The 14,716-nt window shown below is 56.9% G+C and overlaps 1 protein-coding gene across 2 annotated transcripts in view; it reads left to right on the forward strand.

The window, feature by feature from the left end:
• The window catches only part of EIF2AK3 (eukaryotic translation initiation factor 2 alpha kinase 3), a 66,634-nt gene extending 52,173 nt beyond the window's left edge, over positions 1–14,461 (forward strand). For both annotated transcript variants that reach the window (XM_064151683.1, XM_064151684.1), the window contains 4 exons: positions 4,175–4,342; positions 7,664–7,765; positions 11,005–11,067; positions 13,044–14,461. In XM_064151683.1, coding sequence (XP_064007753.1) covers positions 4,175–4,342; positions 7,664–7,765; positions 11,005–11,067; positions 13,044–13,220 — 510 coding nt within the window. In that variant the 3' untranslated portion in view covers positions 13,221–14,461. The remainder of the gene's footprint in view (positions 1–4,174; positions 4,343–7,663; positions 7,766–11,004; positions 11,068–13,043) is intronic.
• Positions 14,462–14,716: the final 255 nt, after the last annotated feature.

Below are 14,716 nucleotides of genomic sequence, written 5' to 3' on the forward strand. Positions count from 1 at the left end.
GCACTGGTGAGCCTGCAGCTTGAGTGCTGCGTTTAGTTAGGGCCCCTCACTCCCAGAAGGACATTGAGGGGCTGGAGCAGGTCCAGAGAAGGGCACCAAAGCTGGGGAAGGGTCTGGAGAACAGGACTGGGGAGGGGCAGCTGAGGGAGCTGGGGGTTGATCAGCCTGGAGAAGAGGAGGCTGAGGGGAAACCTGGCTCTCTGCAGCTCCCTGGGAGGAGGCTGGAGCAAGGTGAGGGTGGTCTCTTCTCCCAAGGAACAAGTGACAGGTCAAGAGGAAATGAGTTCAGGTTGCCCCAGGGGAGGGTTAGGTTGGACATTAGAAGAAACTTGTTGATTGAAAGGGTTCTCAGAGACTGGGACAGACTGCCCAGGTTGGTGCTTGAATGCCCACCCCTGGAGGTGACTGGCAGAGGCAGAGCTGTGGTGCTGAAGGCCATGGTCAGCCCCAGTCTGGGCAGTCAGGCAGTCCCTGGGCTGGATGCTCTGAAAGGGCTTTGCCAACGCAGAGTTCTGTGATTCTCTGCCCGCCTGAGCTCTGCACCTGCTGGCTGCAGCTGGTTAGCTGCCTGGCTGTGTCCTGGGGGCGAGCAGCCCCTCGGTTACTGCTCTGAGGTGACCTGTGACTGACCTGTCCCCAGGCTGTCCTGCAGCAGCCGCTGGGGCTGCAGTTCCCCGGGAGGCCTGGACTGGCTCCAGTGACATCACAGGGTCGTGGTCCCTCTGCTGCTTGCCAAACCTGGGCAGCAGCAGCCCCAAACCTGCCTGCTCCTCATGCAGCAGTGCCAGGCTGTTAGCTCAGTGCCAGGTCCTGCTTTAAACTGGCAGATCCCGAGTGTGGTTCCTGGCACCAGTTGTTTCTGGTGTGTGGGAGCAGTGTGGAAGTGGAGCGGAGTCCTGCTGGAGCAGCTGAGTCTCATCAGCCACCTCGCCGGGGGGTGCCAAAAGCAGAGTGAAGGCCTGGAGGTGCAGCACTCCGGGGGAGACAGAGGAAGCATCGCTCAGTGCAGTGAGAGCCTCTGGCAGCAGGGCTCCTTGCAGCTGGCACACAGCAGTCCCCCTGGCTCGGTGGCATTTTGGGGTACAGGTTCTTGCTGCAGGGCTGAGCTGGGTGCCAAGGGAAGCTGCTTTGGATCCACTTCTGCCAGCTCAAGTGCAGCAGATAAATGATGGTGTCAAGTCTACAGATGGATTCTTGATACCAGTCCAGGCTGGGGATGATGAGGCTGAGAGCAGCCCTGCAGAGAAGGGCTTGGGGGTGCTGGTTGGGGAGAAGCTGGACAGGAGCCATCAGTGAGCACTGGCAGCACAGAAGGCCGAGGGCAGCCTGGGCTGCATCCAGAGCAGTGTGGGCAGAGCTGGAGAGGGGATCCTGCACCTTGCTCTGCTCTGGGGACACCTCACCTGCAGGGCTGGGGCCAGCACTGAGGGCCCCAAGATGGGAGAGACCTGGAGCTGCTGGAGAGGGTGCAGAGTAGGCCACAAAGGTGCTCAGAGAGCCCTCTGGGAACCTCTGCTGTGGGGACAGGCTGGGAGTTGGGGCTGTTCAGCCTGAGGAAGAGAAGGCTCCAGAGGGACCTCAGATGCACTTCAGTATCTGGAGGGGACCTGCAGGCACGCTGGGGAGGGACTGTTCAGAAGGGCCTGTGGGGACAGGAAGAGAGGCAATGGGTTGAAGCCTGAGGAGGACAGATTGAAACTGGAGATGAGGAAGAAGTTCTTGGCAGTGAGGGTGGTGAGACACTGGCACAGGTTGCCCAGGGAGGCTGTGGATGTGCCCTCCCTGGAGGTGTTCAAGGCCAGGCTGGATGAGGCCTTGAGCAAGCTGGGCTGGAGGGAGGTGTCCCTGCCCATGGCAGGGGCTGGCACTGGATGGTCTTCAAGGTCCCTTCCAACCCAACCCCTTCTGTGAATCCATCTGAGCGTTGCTGCCGCAGCTCAGCACCGACAGTGTCTGTCTGTCACTCAGAGCAGCCCCCGCAGGGTGGCTTCTGCTGGACGCCTGAGGGGCAGCTCCTGCTCCTCTGGGCTCAGCTCAGGGGGCACTGGGGGCAGCAGCTGAGGGAGCTGGGGGTGTGCAGCCTGGGGAAGGGGAGGCTGAGGCAGGGCTCACTGCTCTGCAGCTGCCTGAGAGGAGGCTGCAGTGAGGGGGGGTTGGGCTCTGCTGCCTAGGGTCAGGTGAGAGGAGAGGAAATGGCCTCAGGTTGCCCCAGGGCAGGATTAGTTTGGACATCAGAAGAAACTTGACTGAAAGGGCTGTGGAGCCCTGGCCCGTCCCTGGAGGCGTTTCTCAGAGGCAGAGCTGTGGCGGTGAGGGCCATGGCAGAGCCCGGTCAGGCTGCAGGCCATGCCTCGGAGCTGGGCTGACTCTGGCCTCGCCCAGCAGGAGAAGCTGCTGCCCAGCCCGCGGGGCAGAGGAGGGCACCGCAGGTCAGCTCCCGCTGCAGGGTCAGGCTCAGCAGCGGTCGTCGGTGGATGGCAGAGGAGCTGCAGGAGGGCTGCCTCGGGAGCTGGCTGTGCTGGGCAGGGCTGCAGTGCCAGCTGCGGAGCAGACCTTCCGCGCTGCAGCGCCCTGCCCTCCCCTGCACAGGCCCGGGGCGAGGGGGAGCCTTAGCAGCGGCAGGGGCTCAGGGGCAGCCTCAGCAGCGGCAGGGGCTCAGGGGCAGCCTTAGCAGCGGCAGGGGCTCAGGGGCAGGCTCGGCAGCGGCAGGGGCTCAGGGGCAGGCTCAGCAGCGGCAGGGGCTCAGGGGCAGCCTCAGCAGCGGCAGGGGCTCAGGGGCAGGCTCAGCAGCGGCAGGGGCTCAGGGGCAGGCTCGGCTGCGGCAGGGGCTCAGGAGCAGGCTCGGCTGCGGCCGGCGCTCAGGGGCAGGCTCAGCAGCGGCAGGGGCTCAGGGGCAGGCTCAGCAGCGGCAGGGGCTCAGGGGCAGGCTCGGCAGCGGCAGGGGCTCAGGGGCAGGCTCAGCAGCGGCAGGGGCTCAGGGGCAGGCTCAGCAGCGGCAGGGGCTCAGGGGCAGGCTCAGCAGCGGCAGGGGCTCAGGGGCAGGCTCGGCTGCGGCAGGGGCTCAGGGGCAGGCTCGGCTGCGGCCGGCGCTCAGGGGCAGGCTCAGCAGCGGCAGGGGCTCAGGGGCAGGCTCGGCAGCGGCAGGGGCTCAGGGGCAGGCTCAGCAGCGGCAGGGGCTCAGGGGCAGGCTCAGCAGCGGCAGGGGCTCAGGGGCAGCCTCGGCTGCGGCAGGGGCTCAGGGGCAGGCTCAGCAGCGGCAGGGGCTCAGGGGCAGGCTCAGCAGCGGCCGGCGCTCAGGGGCAGGCTCAGCAGCGGCAGGGGCTCAGGGGCAGGCTCAGCAGCGGCCGGCGCTCAGGGGCAGGCTCAGCAGCGGCAGGGGCTCAGGGGCAGGCTCGGCAGCGGCAGGGGCTCAGGGGCAGGCTCAGCAGCGGTCGGCGCTCAGGGGCAGCCTCAGCAGCGGCAGGGGCTCAGGGGCAGGCTCGGCTGCGGCAGGGGCTCAGGAGCAGGCTCGGCTGCGGCCGGCGCTCAGGGGCAGGCTCAGCAGCGGCAGGGGCTCAGGGGCAGGCTCAGCAGCGGCAGGGGCTCAGGGGCAGCCTCAGCAGCGGCAGGGGCTCAGGGGCAGGCTCAGCAGCGGCAGGGGCTCAGGGGCAGGCTCAGCAGCAGCCGGCGCTCAGGAGCAGCCTCAGGGTCTCAGGAGCAGGCTCGGCTGCGGCCGGCGCTCAGGGGCAGGCTGCTGCCCGCCGGGGCTGCTCCTCTGCGCCTGGCTCCGCTCCACCGCTGCCCGCCGGCCCCTGGCCGTCGTCTGCGGGCACAGAAGCCAAAGCTGAGCTGTGGCACCTGGGGCTGAAGCCCAGCAGTCAGCACCAGCAGCTGCTGGGAGTTTGCCCTGTGAGGGAGAGCTTCTCTGTGCTCTTCCCAGCAGCTGCTGGCTTCCCTGCAGCCCTCGGTGCTGCCAGGACACCTCTCCCACCTGAGCACTCTGGGGCCTAGTGCCAGGATAGTTCCTTCTCTCACAGCTTCTCAGCTGGCGCTGCCAGCCTGCTGCCAGCCTGCTGCTGCCTGCTGAGCCTGCCTGGCCTTGGCAGCAGAGCAGAGTGGGCGAGGATGCAGCGGGAGCAGGACACCTCCTGCAGCCCTCTCTCTGCCTCACACTTCTGTTTCTTCTTCCTCTCAGCCTTCCAATATATTTTTCACCATGGATGACATAGTGAAGGTTGGGGACTTTGGGCTGGTGACTGCTATGGACCAGGACGAGGAGGAGGAGTCGGTGCTCACCCCAATGCCAGCCTACGCCAGGCACACAGGACAAGTAGGGACCAAACTCTACATGAGCCCAGAACAGGTTTGTGCTCCCTGCTCTGAATCTGCACTGGGACACCTGGAGGTCTTCCAGGCCCTCTTTTGAGGCAGTTGTTGCCAGCAGGCTGTTCAGCTGGGTCGGGGCAATGCCAAGCACAGATCCAGGCTGGGCAGTGCCAGGCTGGAGAGCGCCAGGCTGGAGAGCAGCCCTGAGGTGAGGGACTTGGGGGTGCTGCTGGAGGAGAAGCTCAGCAGGAGCCAGCAGTGTGCACTTGCAGCCCAGAAAGCCAAGCAGAGCCTGGGCTGCAGCAGCAGCAGAGTGGCCAGCAGGGCCAGGGAGGGGATTCTCCCCCTCTGCTCTGCTCTGCTGAGACCCCACCTGGAGTCCTGCATCCAGTTCTGGAGCCCCTGGGACAAGAGGGATGTGGAGATGCTGGAGTATGTCCAGAGCAGGGCCAGGAGGATGCTGAGAGGCTGCAGCAGCTCTGCTGTGAGCACAGCCTGAAAGAGTTGGGGCTGTGCAGGCTGGAGCAGAGGAGGCTCCCAGGGGACCTTCTTGTGGCCTTCCAGCACCTGAAGGGGGCTCCAAAAAAGCTGGGGAGGGACATTTTAGGCTGTCAGGGAGTGGCAGGAGTGGGGGGAATGGAGCAAATCTGGAGGTGGGGAGAGTGAGGCTGGAGGTGAGGAGGAAGTTGTTGAGCAGGAGAGTGGTGAGAGGCTGGAATGGGTTGCCCAGGGAGGTGGTTGAGGCCCCATGGCTGGAGGTGTTTGAGGCCAGGCTGGCTGAGGCTGTGGGCAGCCTGCTCTAGGGTAGGGTTGGAAGTAGCTGCTCCTTGTGGTCCCTTCCAACCCTGACTGATTCTATGATTCAAATTCTCACCCCTCAAAGCAGAGTTTGCAGTTAAGTTGAATCCCAGAATTGATATTTGTGCATTTAGATGGAAATTAATCCCAATATAGCTTCAGATGGAAATTAATCTCAATATAGACTTGGATGGGAATAAATCCCAATATGCATTCAGATGGAAATTAATCTGAGTATAGCTTCAGATGGAAACATAGATTTAGATGTAAATAAATCTAAATATAGATGAAGATGTAAATGAATCTGAATTTAGTTATAAACAAATCTAAATGTAGATTTAGATGTAAACTAATCTGAATTTAGATATAAATAAATCTAAATGTAGATAAAGATGTAAACTAATCTGAATTTAGATATAAATTATATTTAGATAAAGGTGTAAACTAACCTGAATTTAGCTGTAAATAAATCTAAATGTAGATTTGGATGTAAATACATTGAAATATGGATGGATTGAGATATAAACCTAAATGGGAATAGATTTAGGTGTTAATAATTATCAATATAGGCAGATTTAGATGTAAATCAATCTAAATACAGGTAGATTTAGATGTAAATCTAAATGTAGGTAGATTTAGGTGTGAATAATTCTGAATGTAGATAGATTCAGGTGTAAATAAGTGGAGATAGATTTAGGTGTCAGTGAATGTAAATGGAGGCAGATACAGATGTAGAGAAATCTAGGTGTAGATTTAGTTGTAAATTAACCTAAATGTAATAGATGTAAATAAATCTAAATACAGATAGCTTTAGATGTAAATAAATCTAAGTACAGATAGAGTTAGGTGTAAAGAAATCCACCTGGAGGGAGACATAGGTATAGATCTAGGTGTAAATTAACCTAAGTATATAGGGGTAAATAAGTCTGAATACAGATGTAGGTGGGAATTTAAATACAGATTTAGATGGAGATTTAGGTACAGGTAGCTTTAGGTGTAAGGAGATTTAAATACAGATAGATTTAGGTGTAAATCTAAATATGGGTAGATTCAGTTGTACATTAACCTAAATATAATAGATGTAAATAAATACAGATAGTCTTAGGTGTAAATAAATCTGAATACAGATAGATTTAGGTGTAATTAATTACAGGTAGATTTAGATGTAAATGAATCTAAATACAGATAGATTTAGGTGTAAAGAAATCTGAATACAGACAGAGGTGTAAATAAGTCTAAATACAGATAGATTTAGGTGTAAAGAAATTGAAATACCTATTTAGATGTTAGTTTAAATATGGAGTGAGATGTAAATAAATCTAAATAAAGATAGATTTAGCTGTAAATTAAGCTAAATATAGGTTTAGATGTGAATAAGTAAAAATAGATTTAGCTGTAAATTAAGCTAAATATAGGTTTAGATGTGAATACATTTAACTATAGATAGGGTTAGATGTAAATTGAATGGAGTCAGGTGTCAATAATCTCTAAAGAGAGATAGCTTTAGATGCCAATAATTCTAAGATACAGATAAGATTTAGATGTAAATGTAAATAGATTTCATTGCAGATAGATTTAGGTGTCAGATCTTACTACAGACAGATTTAGGTGTCAAGTCTAACTACAGATAGATTTAGGTGTCAAGTCTAACTACAGATAGATTTAGGTGTCAAGTCTAACTGCAGATAGATCTAAGTGTCAGTAAATCTAAGCAGAGACAGCTTTAGTTGTCAATCTGAACAGGGACAGACTTAGCTATAGAGCAGAGTGGCTGCTGGTGGCTGCTTGAGTACCTTCCTTGCTCTTGCTCTGAGTGCAGCTGAGGGGTAAGTGCCTGATGTGCAAATGGACTGAGCAAGGACACTCAGCTCTGCACGAGGTTTGAGTTGGAACCTGTGAGCAGGTGAAGCTTTCCCAGCCTTGGAGACTTAGAGGGTGTTTGAATTCAGGGATGCAAACAGCTTGCATGCAGCTCTGCACACAGCAGCTATGCCCTGGGCTGCAGCAAGAGCAGTGTGGGCAGCAGGGTCAGCGAGGGGATTCTGCCCCTCTGCACCCTCTGCTGAGACCACACCTGGAGCACTGTGCCCAGTTCTGGAGCCCCTGAGACAGCAGATGCTGGAAGGTGTCCAGAGAAGGGCTGGAGCAGAGGGCTGGAGCTGCTCTGAAGTGGGTTGAGGCTGTTCAGTCTGGAGAAGAGAAGGCTCCAAGGAGACCTTATTGTGGCCTTCCAGTATCTGAAGAGGGCTACAAGAAAGCTGGGGAGGGACTTTTTAGGGTGTTGGGCCTGGGGGGAATGGAGGGGAGGTTTAGATTAGAGGTTAGGAAGAAGTTCTTCAGCATGAGGGTGGTGAGAGACTGACACAGGCTGCCCAGGGAGGTGGTGGAAGCTTCATCCCTGGAGGTGTTTAAGGTCAGGCTGGATGTGGCTCTGGGCAACCTTATCTAGCGTGAGGTGTCCCTGGGCATGGCAGGGGGGTTGGAGTTGGATGGTCCTTGAGGTCCCTTGGGGTGTTGTCTTCCTCCAGCCTGGCTGACCTAACCCGTGTTGCACTTGCAGATCTGTGGGAACACTTACTCACACAAAGTGGACATCTTCTCCCTGGGGCTGATCCTCTTTGAGCTGCTTTACCCTTTCAGCACGCAGATGGAGAGGGTCAGGGTACGTATGGCACTGGCTTCTCACTGTGGTGCTTTGCTTCAGACAGCTGCTCCCTTGGGCAAACAGCTCCAGGAGCAGCTGCTCCGGTTTGGAACAGCCTTGCAGTTAGGAGCACAACTTCTGTGTCAGCTCTGAGCAGAGCCCCTGAGTCCCTGCAAGGAGATTGCAGTCTTCTGGTGTGTGCAGTTGAGTTGAGGCCTCCGTTTCTGCACAGAGCTCCTCTGTTGGCAAGCCAAGAAAGAGCAAACTATTGAACTGGCCAAGAGTGCAAGCAGCAAATGCAGCTTGTGGCTTGGTTCTCGTGCCAGAGCTGGAGCCACACTGTGAATTCCTCCTTCCCTGCTCTGCATCTGCAGTGCTTGACACCCAGAGCTCAGTGACAGCTCTGCTCGAGCTGTGTCTCGCAGCTTCAAGCACTCTTCACACCCGTGCCCTGCATTGCTCCCACTGTGAATCTGGGAGGAGGTCTGGAGTGCACCACGACCCACCCTTGCTGTTAAAATGCACTTGAGATCCATCTGGCCCAGTTACAAGGTCACAGAAAACAGGAGCTACAGACAGGAAGGTGTTTCCCTTGTTTATGGTGACCAGGAAGGAGTCACTTGAGCTTGAATTTGAGCTTGGAGCGCTTCATTTCTCCTGTGAAGATGGATTGGCTTTAGCAGAGATGCCAGGAGCAGCTTGACCCATGCCATTAGGGCAGCCTCACCTGTGCTGGTGTTGGATTCTCTTGCTTCAAGTGCTCTGGCTTTTGATAGGACAACAAAGCATGGTCTGGAAGAGGAGTGACAGTGCTTGGTTTGAACCCCTCCTACTCACACCAGTTGCATGCTCCCCAAACAAACCCAGTTTTACTGAGCTGTGCACTCAGCATGGAGCTCTCTGCTCCGTTCTCCCTAGTCTCAGGTGATCGAAGGAGAGGCAATGGCCTGAAGTTGTGCCAGGGAAGGGTTAGGTTGAAGAGGAAGAACAATGTCTTTGCTGCAAGAGTGGTCAGGAACTGGCAGAGGCTGCCCAGGGAGGTGCTGGAGTCCCCATGCCTGGAGGTGTTGAAGAAACCTGTGGCCATGGCACCTGGGGCCATGGTTTGAAGGCCGTGGGGGTGCTGGGTTGCTGATTGGACTTGGTGGTCTCAGAGGGCTTTGCCACCCAAAGAATTCTTCCATTCTCTCCTGGCTTCTGATGTCCTGCAGCAGTCACTACAAGCTTTGCCCTTCCAGTTTCTGTCCTGAGCCTAGAAGCAGAGCAGATGATCAGAGGGGATCTTAAACTGCCTCCAGCTCTGACGTTTTACTTGGTGAGGATGAGGCCTTGAGCAACCTGGGCTAGTGTGAGGTGTCCCTACCCATGGCAGCAGTGTTGGAGCTCTTGAAGGTCCCTTCCAGCACAGACTGCTCTGTGAGTAAGTGGGCAAAGAGCCTGCCCCAGCTTCCCAGGCTTCTCACTGCCCTTCTGCTCTATTTGGTAGCACCACCAAGCAGTCCCAGCCCTGCACTGCCCACACCTGCAATTCAGCTACTCCAGCAGCTGTGCCCACATTGGTACACTGAGCCTCTCCCTGGCATCAGGCAAGCATTGGCCCTGCTTCCTGAGGCAAAACCTTCTCTGCCTGATGAGGCAGCCCAGCAAAATCTGTGACAAAGAGCTGGAAACAACCCCAGAGCAGAAGACTGAGACCTGCTTCTGTCTGAGGCTATCAGCACTGAGGCTGGGGCAGGGCATTTTGTTTCCACATTAGATGTTTGGAAGCAGATCTCTAAAGGCTGAGTGATGAGATAGAGGAGAGCAAAGTCCTAGTGGGCAGCAGGATGCCCAAGAACCAGAAATGTGCCCTTGTGGCCAAGAAGGCAAAGGGCAATGTGGGATGGATTGGAAGGGCTGTGGTGAGTGGGTCCAGAGAGGTTCCCCTGCCCCTCTACTCTGTCCTGCTGAGGCCACATATGGAGTCTTGTGTCCAGTTCTGAGCCTCTCAGCTCAAGAAGGACCTCAGGGAAGTGCTGCAGAGAGCCCAGCCCAGAGCCAAAGCTGCTGCAGGCAGTGAACATCTCCTGTGGGGCCAGGCTGAGGCAGCTGGGGCTGGGAGCTGGCAGCAGAGCAGCCTGAGGGCTGCCCTCAGTGCTGTGCTGAAGATGTGCAGGGCAGTGTGGGCAGGACACAGCCAGGCTCTGCCCAGGGGTGGCCAAGGGCAGCCCAAGGGGCACTGGGGGCAAGCTGGAGCAGAGGAGGTGCCAGGGAACAGGAGGGCAATATTTGTGCCTGTGAGGGTGCTGGAGCCTGGAGCAGGCTGCCCAGAGAGGCTGTGGAGCCTCCTTCTCTGGAGCCTTTCCAACCCCCTGGATGTGTTCCTGTGTGCCCTGCCCTGGGTGCTCCTGCTCTGGCAGGGCTTGGCCTGGCTGAGCTCTGGAGGTCCCTTCCAGCCCCTGATGTGCTGTGGTCCTGTGAAGGTTTTGAAGCATTTCAGTACCATGGAGCTCAGTTCTCTTCAACAGCAGAGGGCTGGCTCTTGCCCACCCTGCTGACTGCTCAGCTGAAAGCATATTTCAGTGCAGCACTCAGGGAACTGAGTTCTGCTTGAACATTTTCTGTTCAAACCTTTACCAAAGCTGCTCCTTCCTAAAACAAAGAGCTAAATGTTGCCCTTCTGTGCTAAAAAGCGTCCTGAGGTGGGTGCTGGGTTGCTGGCAAACCTCCCCAGCGGTGCTCAAGGCCAGGCTGGATGGGGCCTTGAGCAGCCTGGGCTGGTGGGAGGTGTCCCTGCCCATGGCAGGGGTTGGCACTGGCTGATCTCGAAGGTCCCTTCCAGCCCAAGCCATTGTGAGTCTCTGAGCAGCGGGAGAATGCTGTCAGCAGGTGGAGCCAATGCCCTTGGCATGCAGGGCAGGCGGAGGGCTGCCAGCCACCTGAGGAGGACGCAGGCACGGGCACAGTGAAGGCGCTGAGGAGCCTGCTCTGCCTGAGCTCTGGGCTCGGGGGTGCTGCACAGAGGTGCTCCAGGCTTTGCTGAGTGACCTGGCTGCAGGAGGCAGAGCTCTGGAGGGGTGGTTCTTGGTGCAGCCTGGGTGCTGCTGGGTTCAGACTCAGCCTGCTCGAAGGGCCAGGGGCATCAGGTTGTGGTTTTTAACCACAGGAGACTTCCAAAAGCAGTTTTCCCATCGGGCTGAATTGTTTGCACAGTTTGGGAACAGTCATGGTTGGTGTTTTGGAAGAGTTCCCATCTTTCTCCTCCTGTTCTTTTGCAGACCTTGAGTGATGTTAGAAATCTGAAGTTTCCACCACTGTTCACTCAGAAATATGCACAAGAGGTGAGTCTGACACTGGGCACTGCAGCTGCTGCTTGCCTCACTGCAGCTCTTTGCTTTGCAGGTACAGCTGAGGGGGAAGGAAAGGCTATTGTGCAGTGTTTTGTGCTACTGCCCAGATGGGGATGGAGTTAGCTGCAGGGGTGGGCACCAGTGCTGCTCCCCAGGGCTCAGTGCTGCCCCAGCTCCACTGAGTGTCTTTAGCAGTGACCCGGGAGAGGGCACTGAGGCTCCCTCAGTCAGTCTGCAGATGGCACTACATTGGGTGGCAGTGTTGATCTGCACAGGAAGGCTCTGCAGAGCCCCAGAAAGGCTGGGTCCAATGGCCAGGGTCAGTGGGATGAGGTTCAACAAAGCCAAGTGCCAGGTCCCGCACTTGGGTCACAACCACCCAGGGAGGCTCCAGGCTGGGGGCAGAGTGGCTGGAAACTGCCCAGCAGAGAAGGACCTGGGAGTGCTGGGGGACAGCTGCTGAAGATGAGCCAGGGTGTGCCCAGCTGGGCAAGAAGGGCACCAGCAGCCTGGCCTGGACCAGCAGTGGTGTGGCCAGCAGCAGCAGGGCAGGGATCATGCCCATGTGCTTGGCACTGGTGAGGTCACACGGGGTTCAGTTTTGGGCCTCTCACTCCAGGAAGGACATTGAGGGGCTGGAGCAGGTCCAGAGAGGGGCACCAAAGCTGGGGAAAGGTCTGGAGAAGAGGGCTGTGGAGGGGCAGCTGAGGGAGCTGGGGGTGTGCAGTGTGGAGAAGAGGAGGCTGAGGCAGAGCTCACTGCTCTCTGCAGCTCCCTGAGAGGAGGCTGCAGTGAGGTGAGGGTTGGGCTCTGCTGCCTAAGGTAATAGCAGGGGAAGAACTGGCCTGAAATTGTGCCAGGGGAGGGTTAGGTTGGAGACTGGGGAAATGTCTTTGGTGCAGGAGTGGTCAGGGATTGGCCCAGGGAGGTGGTGGAGTCCCCATCCCTGGAGGTGCTCAAGAGAGGTGTGGCCATGGCACCCGGGGCCATGGTTTGGTGGCCAAGGGGGTACTGGGTTGCTGGTTGGACTGGATGAGCTCAGAGAGCTTTGCCAGCCCAAACAGTTGTGTGGCTCTGTGATTTCCTGCCACATGCCCATGTTCTGAAGCAGGAAGTGCAGAGTCCTAGGCACGTAAGGATGTTGGTGGTAGCTCCATCCTAGTAGCCAGGGATCCTGTCTTGCTGTGCAGCTGCCTGGGGCACTGGGATCAGCTGTGCTCAGCTGCAAGGGCACCAATGCTGCCTGGGTGTGAGACAAAGCCTCCAGCTGCCTCAGGGGGCAAAGGAAAACCTCCAGTTCAGCATGGAAGACCACTGCCTGCTGGATTGGAAGGGAAGTGGAGGCCTAGGAGGAAGGTACTGACTTGGAAAGAGGTGGCTGTGGCTTGGAAATTGATGGTGGCAGCTTAGAAGGTGGTGGTGGCTTGTAGGGAAGGTGGTAGTGGCAGCTCAGAAGGAGCTGGTGGTCTGGAGCTGGTGGCATGTAGGGAAGGAGCTGTGGTCTGGAGCTGGTGGCATGTAGGGAAGGAGCTGGTGGCCTGGAGCTGGTGGCATGTAGGGAAGGAGCTGGTGGCCTGGAGCTGGTGGCATGTAGGGAAGGAGCTGTGGCCTGGAGCTGGTGGCATGTAGGGAAGGAGCTGTGGCCTGGAGCTGGTGGCATGTAGGGAAGGAGCTGGTGGCCTGGAGCTGGTGGTCTGTGGGGTAGGAGCTGGTGGCTTACCCAGGAGGCTGCACAGGACCTCTGAATTCCATTTCCTGAGTTCGAGGTTTTTGGGTTGCAAACAATGTCCAAGGCTTCCACAGCTGAACCCTGGGCCAGCTGGGACTGGCCTGTGCCCATGGCCTCGGCACAGACAGCTCCTGATGTGCACCACCACCGAGGGCACCTGTGGCTCTGCTGCCCGAGCTCCAGCAGCGCCGGGGCCGCGGAGGCTGCTGACTGCCCGCCGGTGCCTGCTCTCTTGCAGTACACCATGGTGAAGGAGATGCTCTCGCCCAGCCCCACCGAGAGGCCAGAGGCGGCAGCAGTGATCGAGAACCCTGTGTTTGAAGAGCTGGAGCTGCCCCCCAAGCCGGTGCTGAGGCAGAGGTCACGGACAATGAGCCTGTCGGGGAACAAGCACTGCAGGCAGCCCAGCAAATGACTGCTCAGGACCCCCCTGCCCGCCCAGGCTGGGTGGGCTGGGGCAGCAGCAGCATGCCCAGCAGGATGCCCAGCCTGGCAGTGGGTCACCAAAGCTCTTCCTGCTGTGCTGGATGGAGAAGATGTCTTGGCCAGAGTTGGGTTTCCTTTGCCAGCCAACAAAAGCCACACTTCCCACATTCCACTTCCTCTCCTGGGCAGGGGGTGCAGCCCCTGTGCCCACCACTCTCCTGCCCCAGTTTCCTTCCTTTGCTGGGGGGTGGGGGGCATTTCTTTTCCTTTGGGAAGCTTGTAAATGTCAGCTTGCTGGGTAAGGGAGAGCTGTAAGGTGTAAATAGAACTAAATCCTGTATTTTTATAGAGCAAATTACAGTCTCTAAGCCTGGTGAGGATCTCTCCTGCTCCTTGGTGAAATGAAGATGATTTTGCAATGAGCTGCGACTCCACTTTTGTTGTCTCTGCTGGGGGAAACTGGGGACCTGCACTGTTTTTAAAGCAAAAACCACCCCTGAATCCCACAGCTGTATCAACTGGCACTGGCCAGAGCCAGCCACCCCCTCCCTCTGCACTCTGCTCTAGCTTAGGGAATGCATTTTAGCCCGAGAAGGAAAAGGAGCTTCTGCTGGTTTGGCCATTAAGAAGGGCTTGGGCTGGGTTTTTAACCTTAAGGCAGTGGCTGGAAGAACCCTAGTTGGAAACTAAAATCATCTAGGAAAAGCTTGAGGTTCTGCAAGCTTCAGGCTGATGAAGTCATCCCTGTCCTGGGGCAGCTGCTGCAGTTGGACTTGGGAAAGGCAAAAACATCACAACACCAGGCAGCAGGGCCCTGTGTGCTCTGCTGCTGGAGCTGCCTCCTGCCCTGCTCCTGCTCCTGCCTCTGCCCTTCTCAAAGCTCCTTCTCCAGCCTCTTCTCCTCCCCTGCTCCTTCTCCAGCCTTTTCTCATGCCCTTCCTCTGCTCCTGCCTTTCTCAAAGCTTCTTCTCCAGCCTTTTCTCTTGCCCTGCTTCTGCTCCTGCCTTTCTGAACACTCCTTCTCCAGCCGTGTCTCCTGCCCTGCTGCTCCAGCTCCCGCCTCTCCTCCTGCCCCGCTCCCGCGGTGATTGTGTATGGCAGCCAGGCTCAATCCGTTTGGGTTGGTGGTGTACAGAAGGCACTTGCTGTCACTGTCGAGTGCACTGAGATTATTGTGACTTCTTTCAAGTCTGAACGATTTAATAAACTTCTCTTTGTTTTATTTATAAACCCCTCCCCCCGGTGTCATCGCTCTGTGCCCAGCCCGCAGGAGAGAGGGAAGGTGGCAGCAGGCTGGGTGCTGCGGGCAGCAGGCTGGGCGCGGCGGGCAGCAGGCTGGAGGGAAGGTGGCAGCAGGCTGGGCGCGGCGGGCAGCAGGCTGGAGGGAAGGTGGCAGCAGGCTGGGCGCGGCGGGCAGCAGGCTGGAGGGAAGGTGGCAGCAGGCTGGGTGCTGTGGGCAGCAGGCTGGAGGGAAGGTGGCAGCAG

The sequence above is a fragment of the Pogoniulus pusillus genome, chromosome 11, assembly GCF_015220805.1.
Source record: "Pogoniulus pusillus isolate bPogPus1 chromosome 11, bPogPus1.pri, whole genome shotgun sequence".
Lineage (NCBI taxonomy): Eukaryota > Metazoa > Chordata > Aves > Piciformes > Lybiidae > Pogoniulus > Pogoniulus pusillus.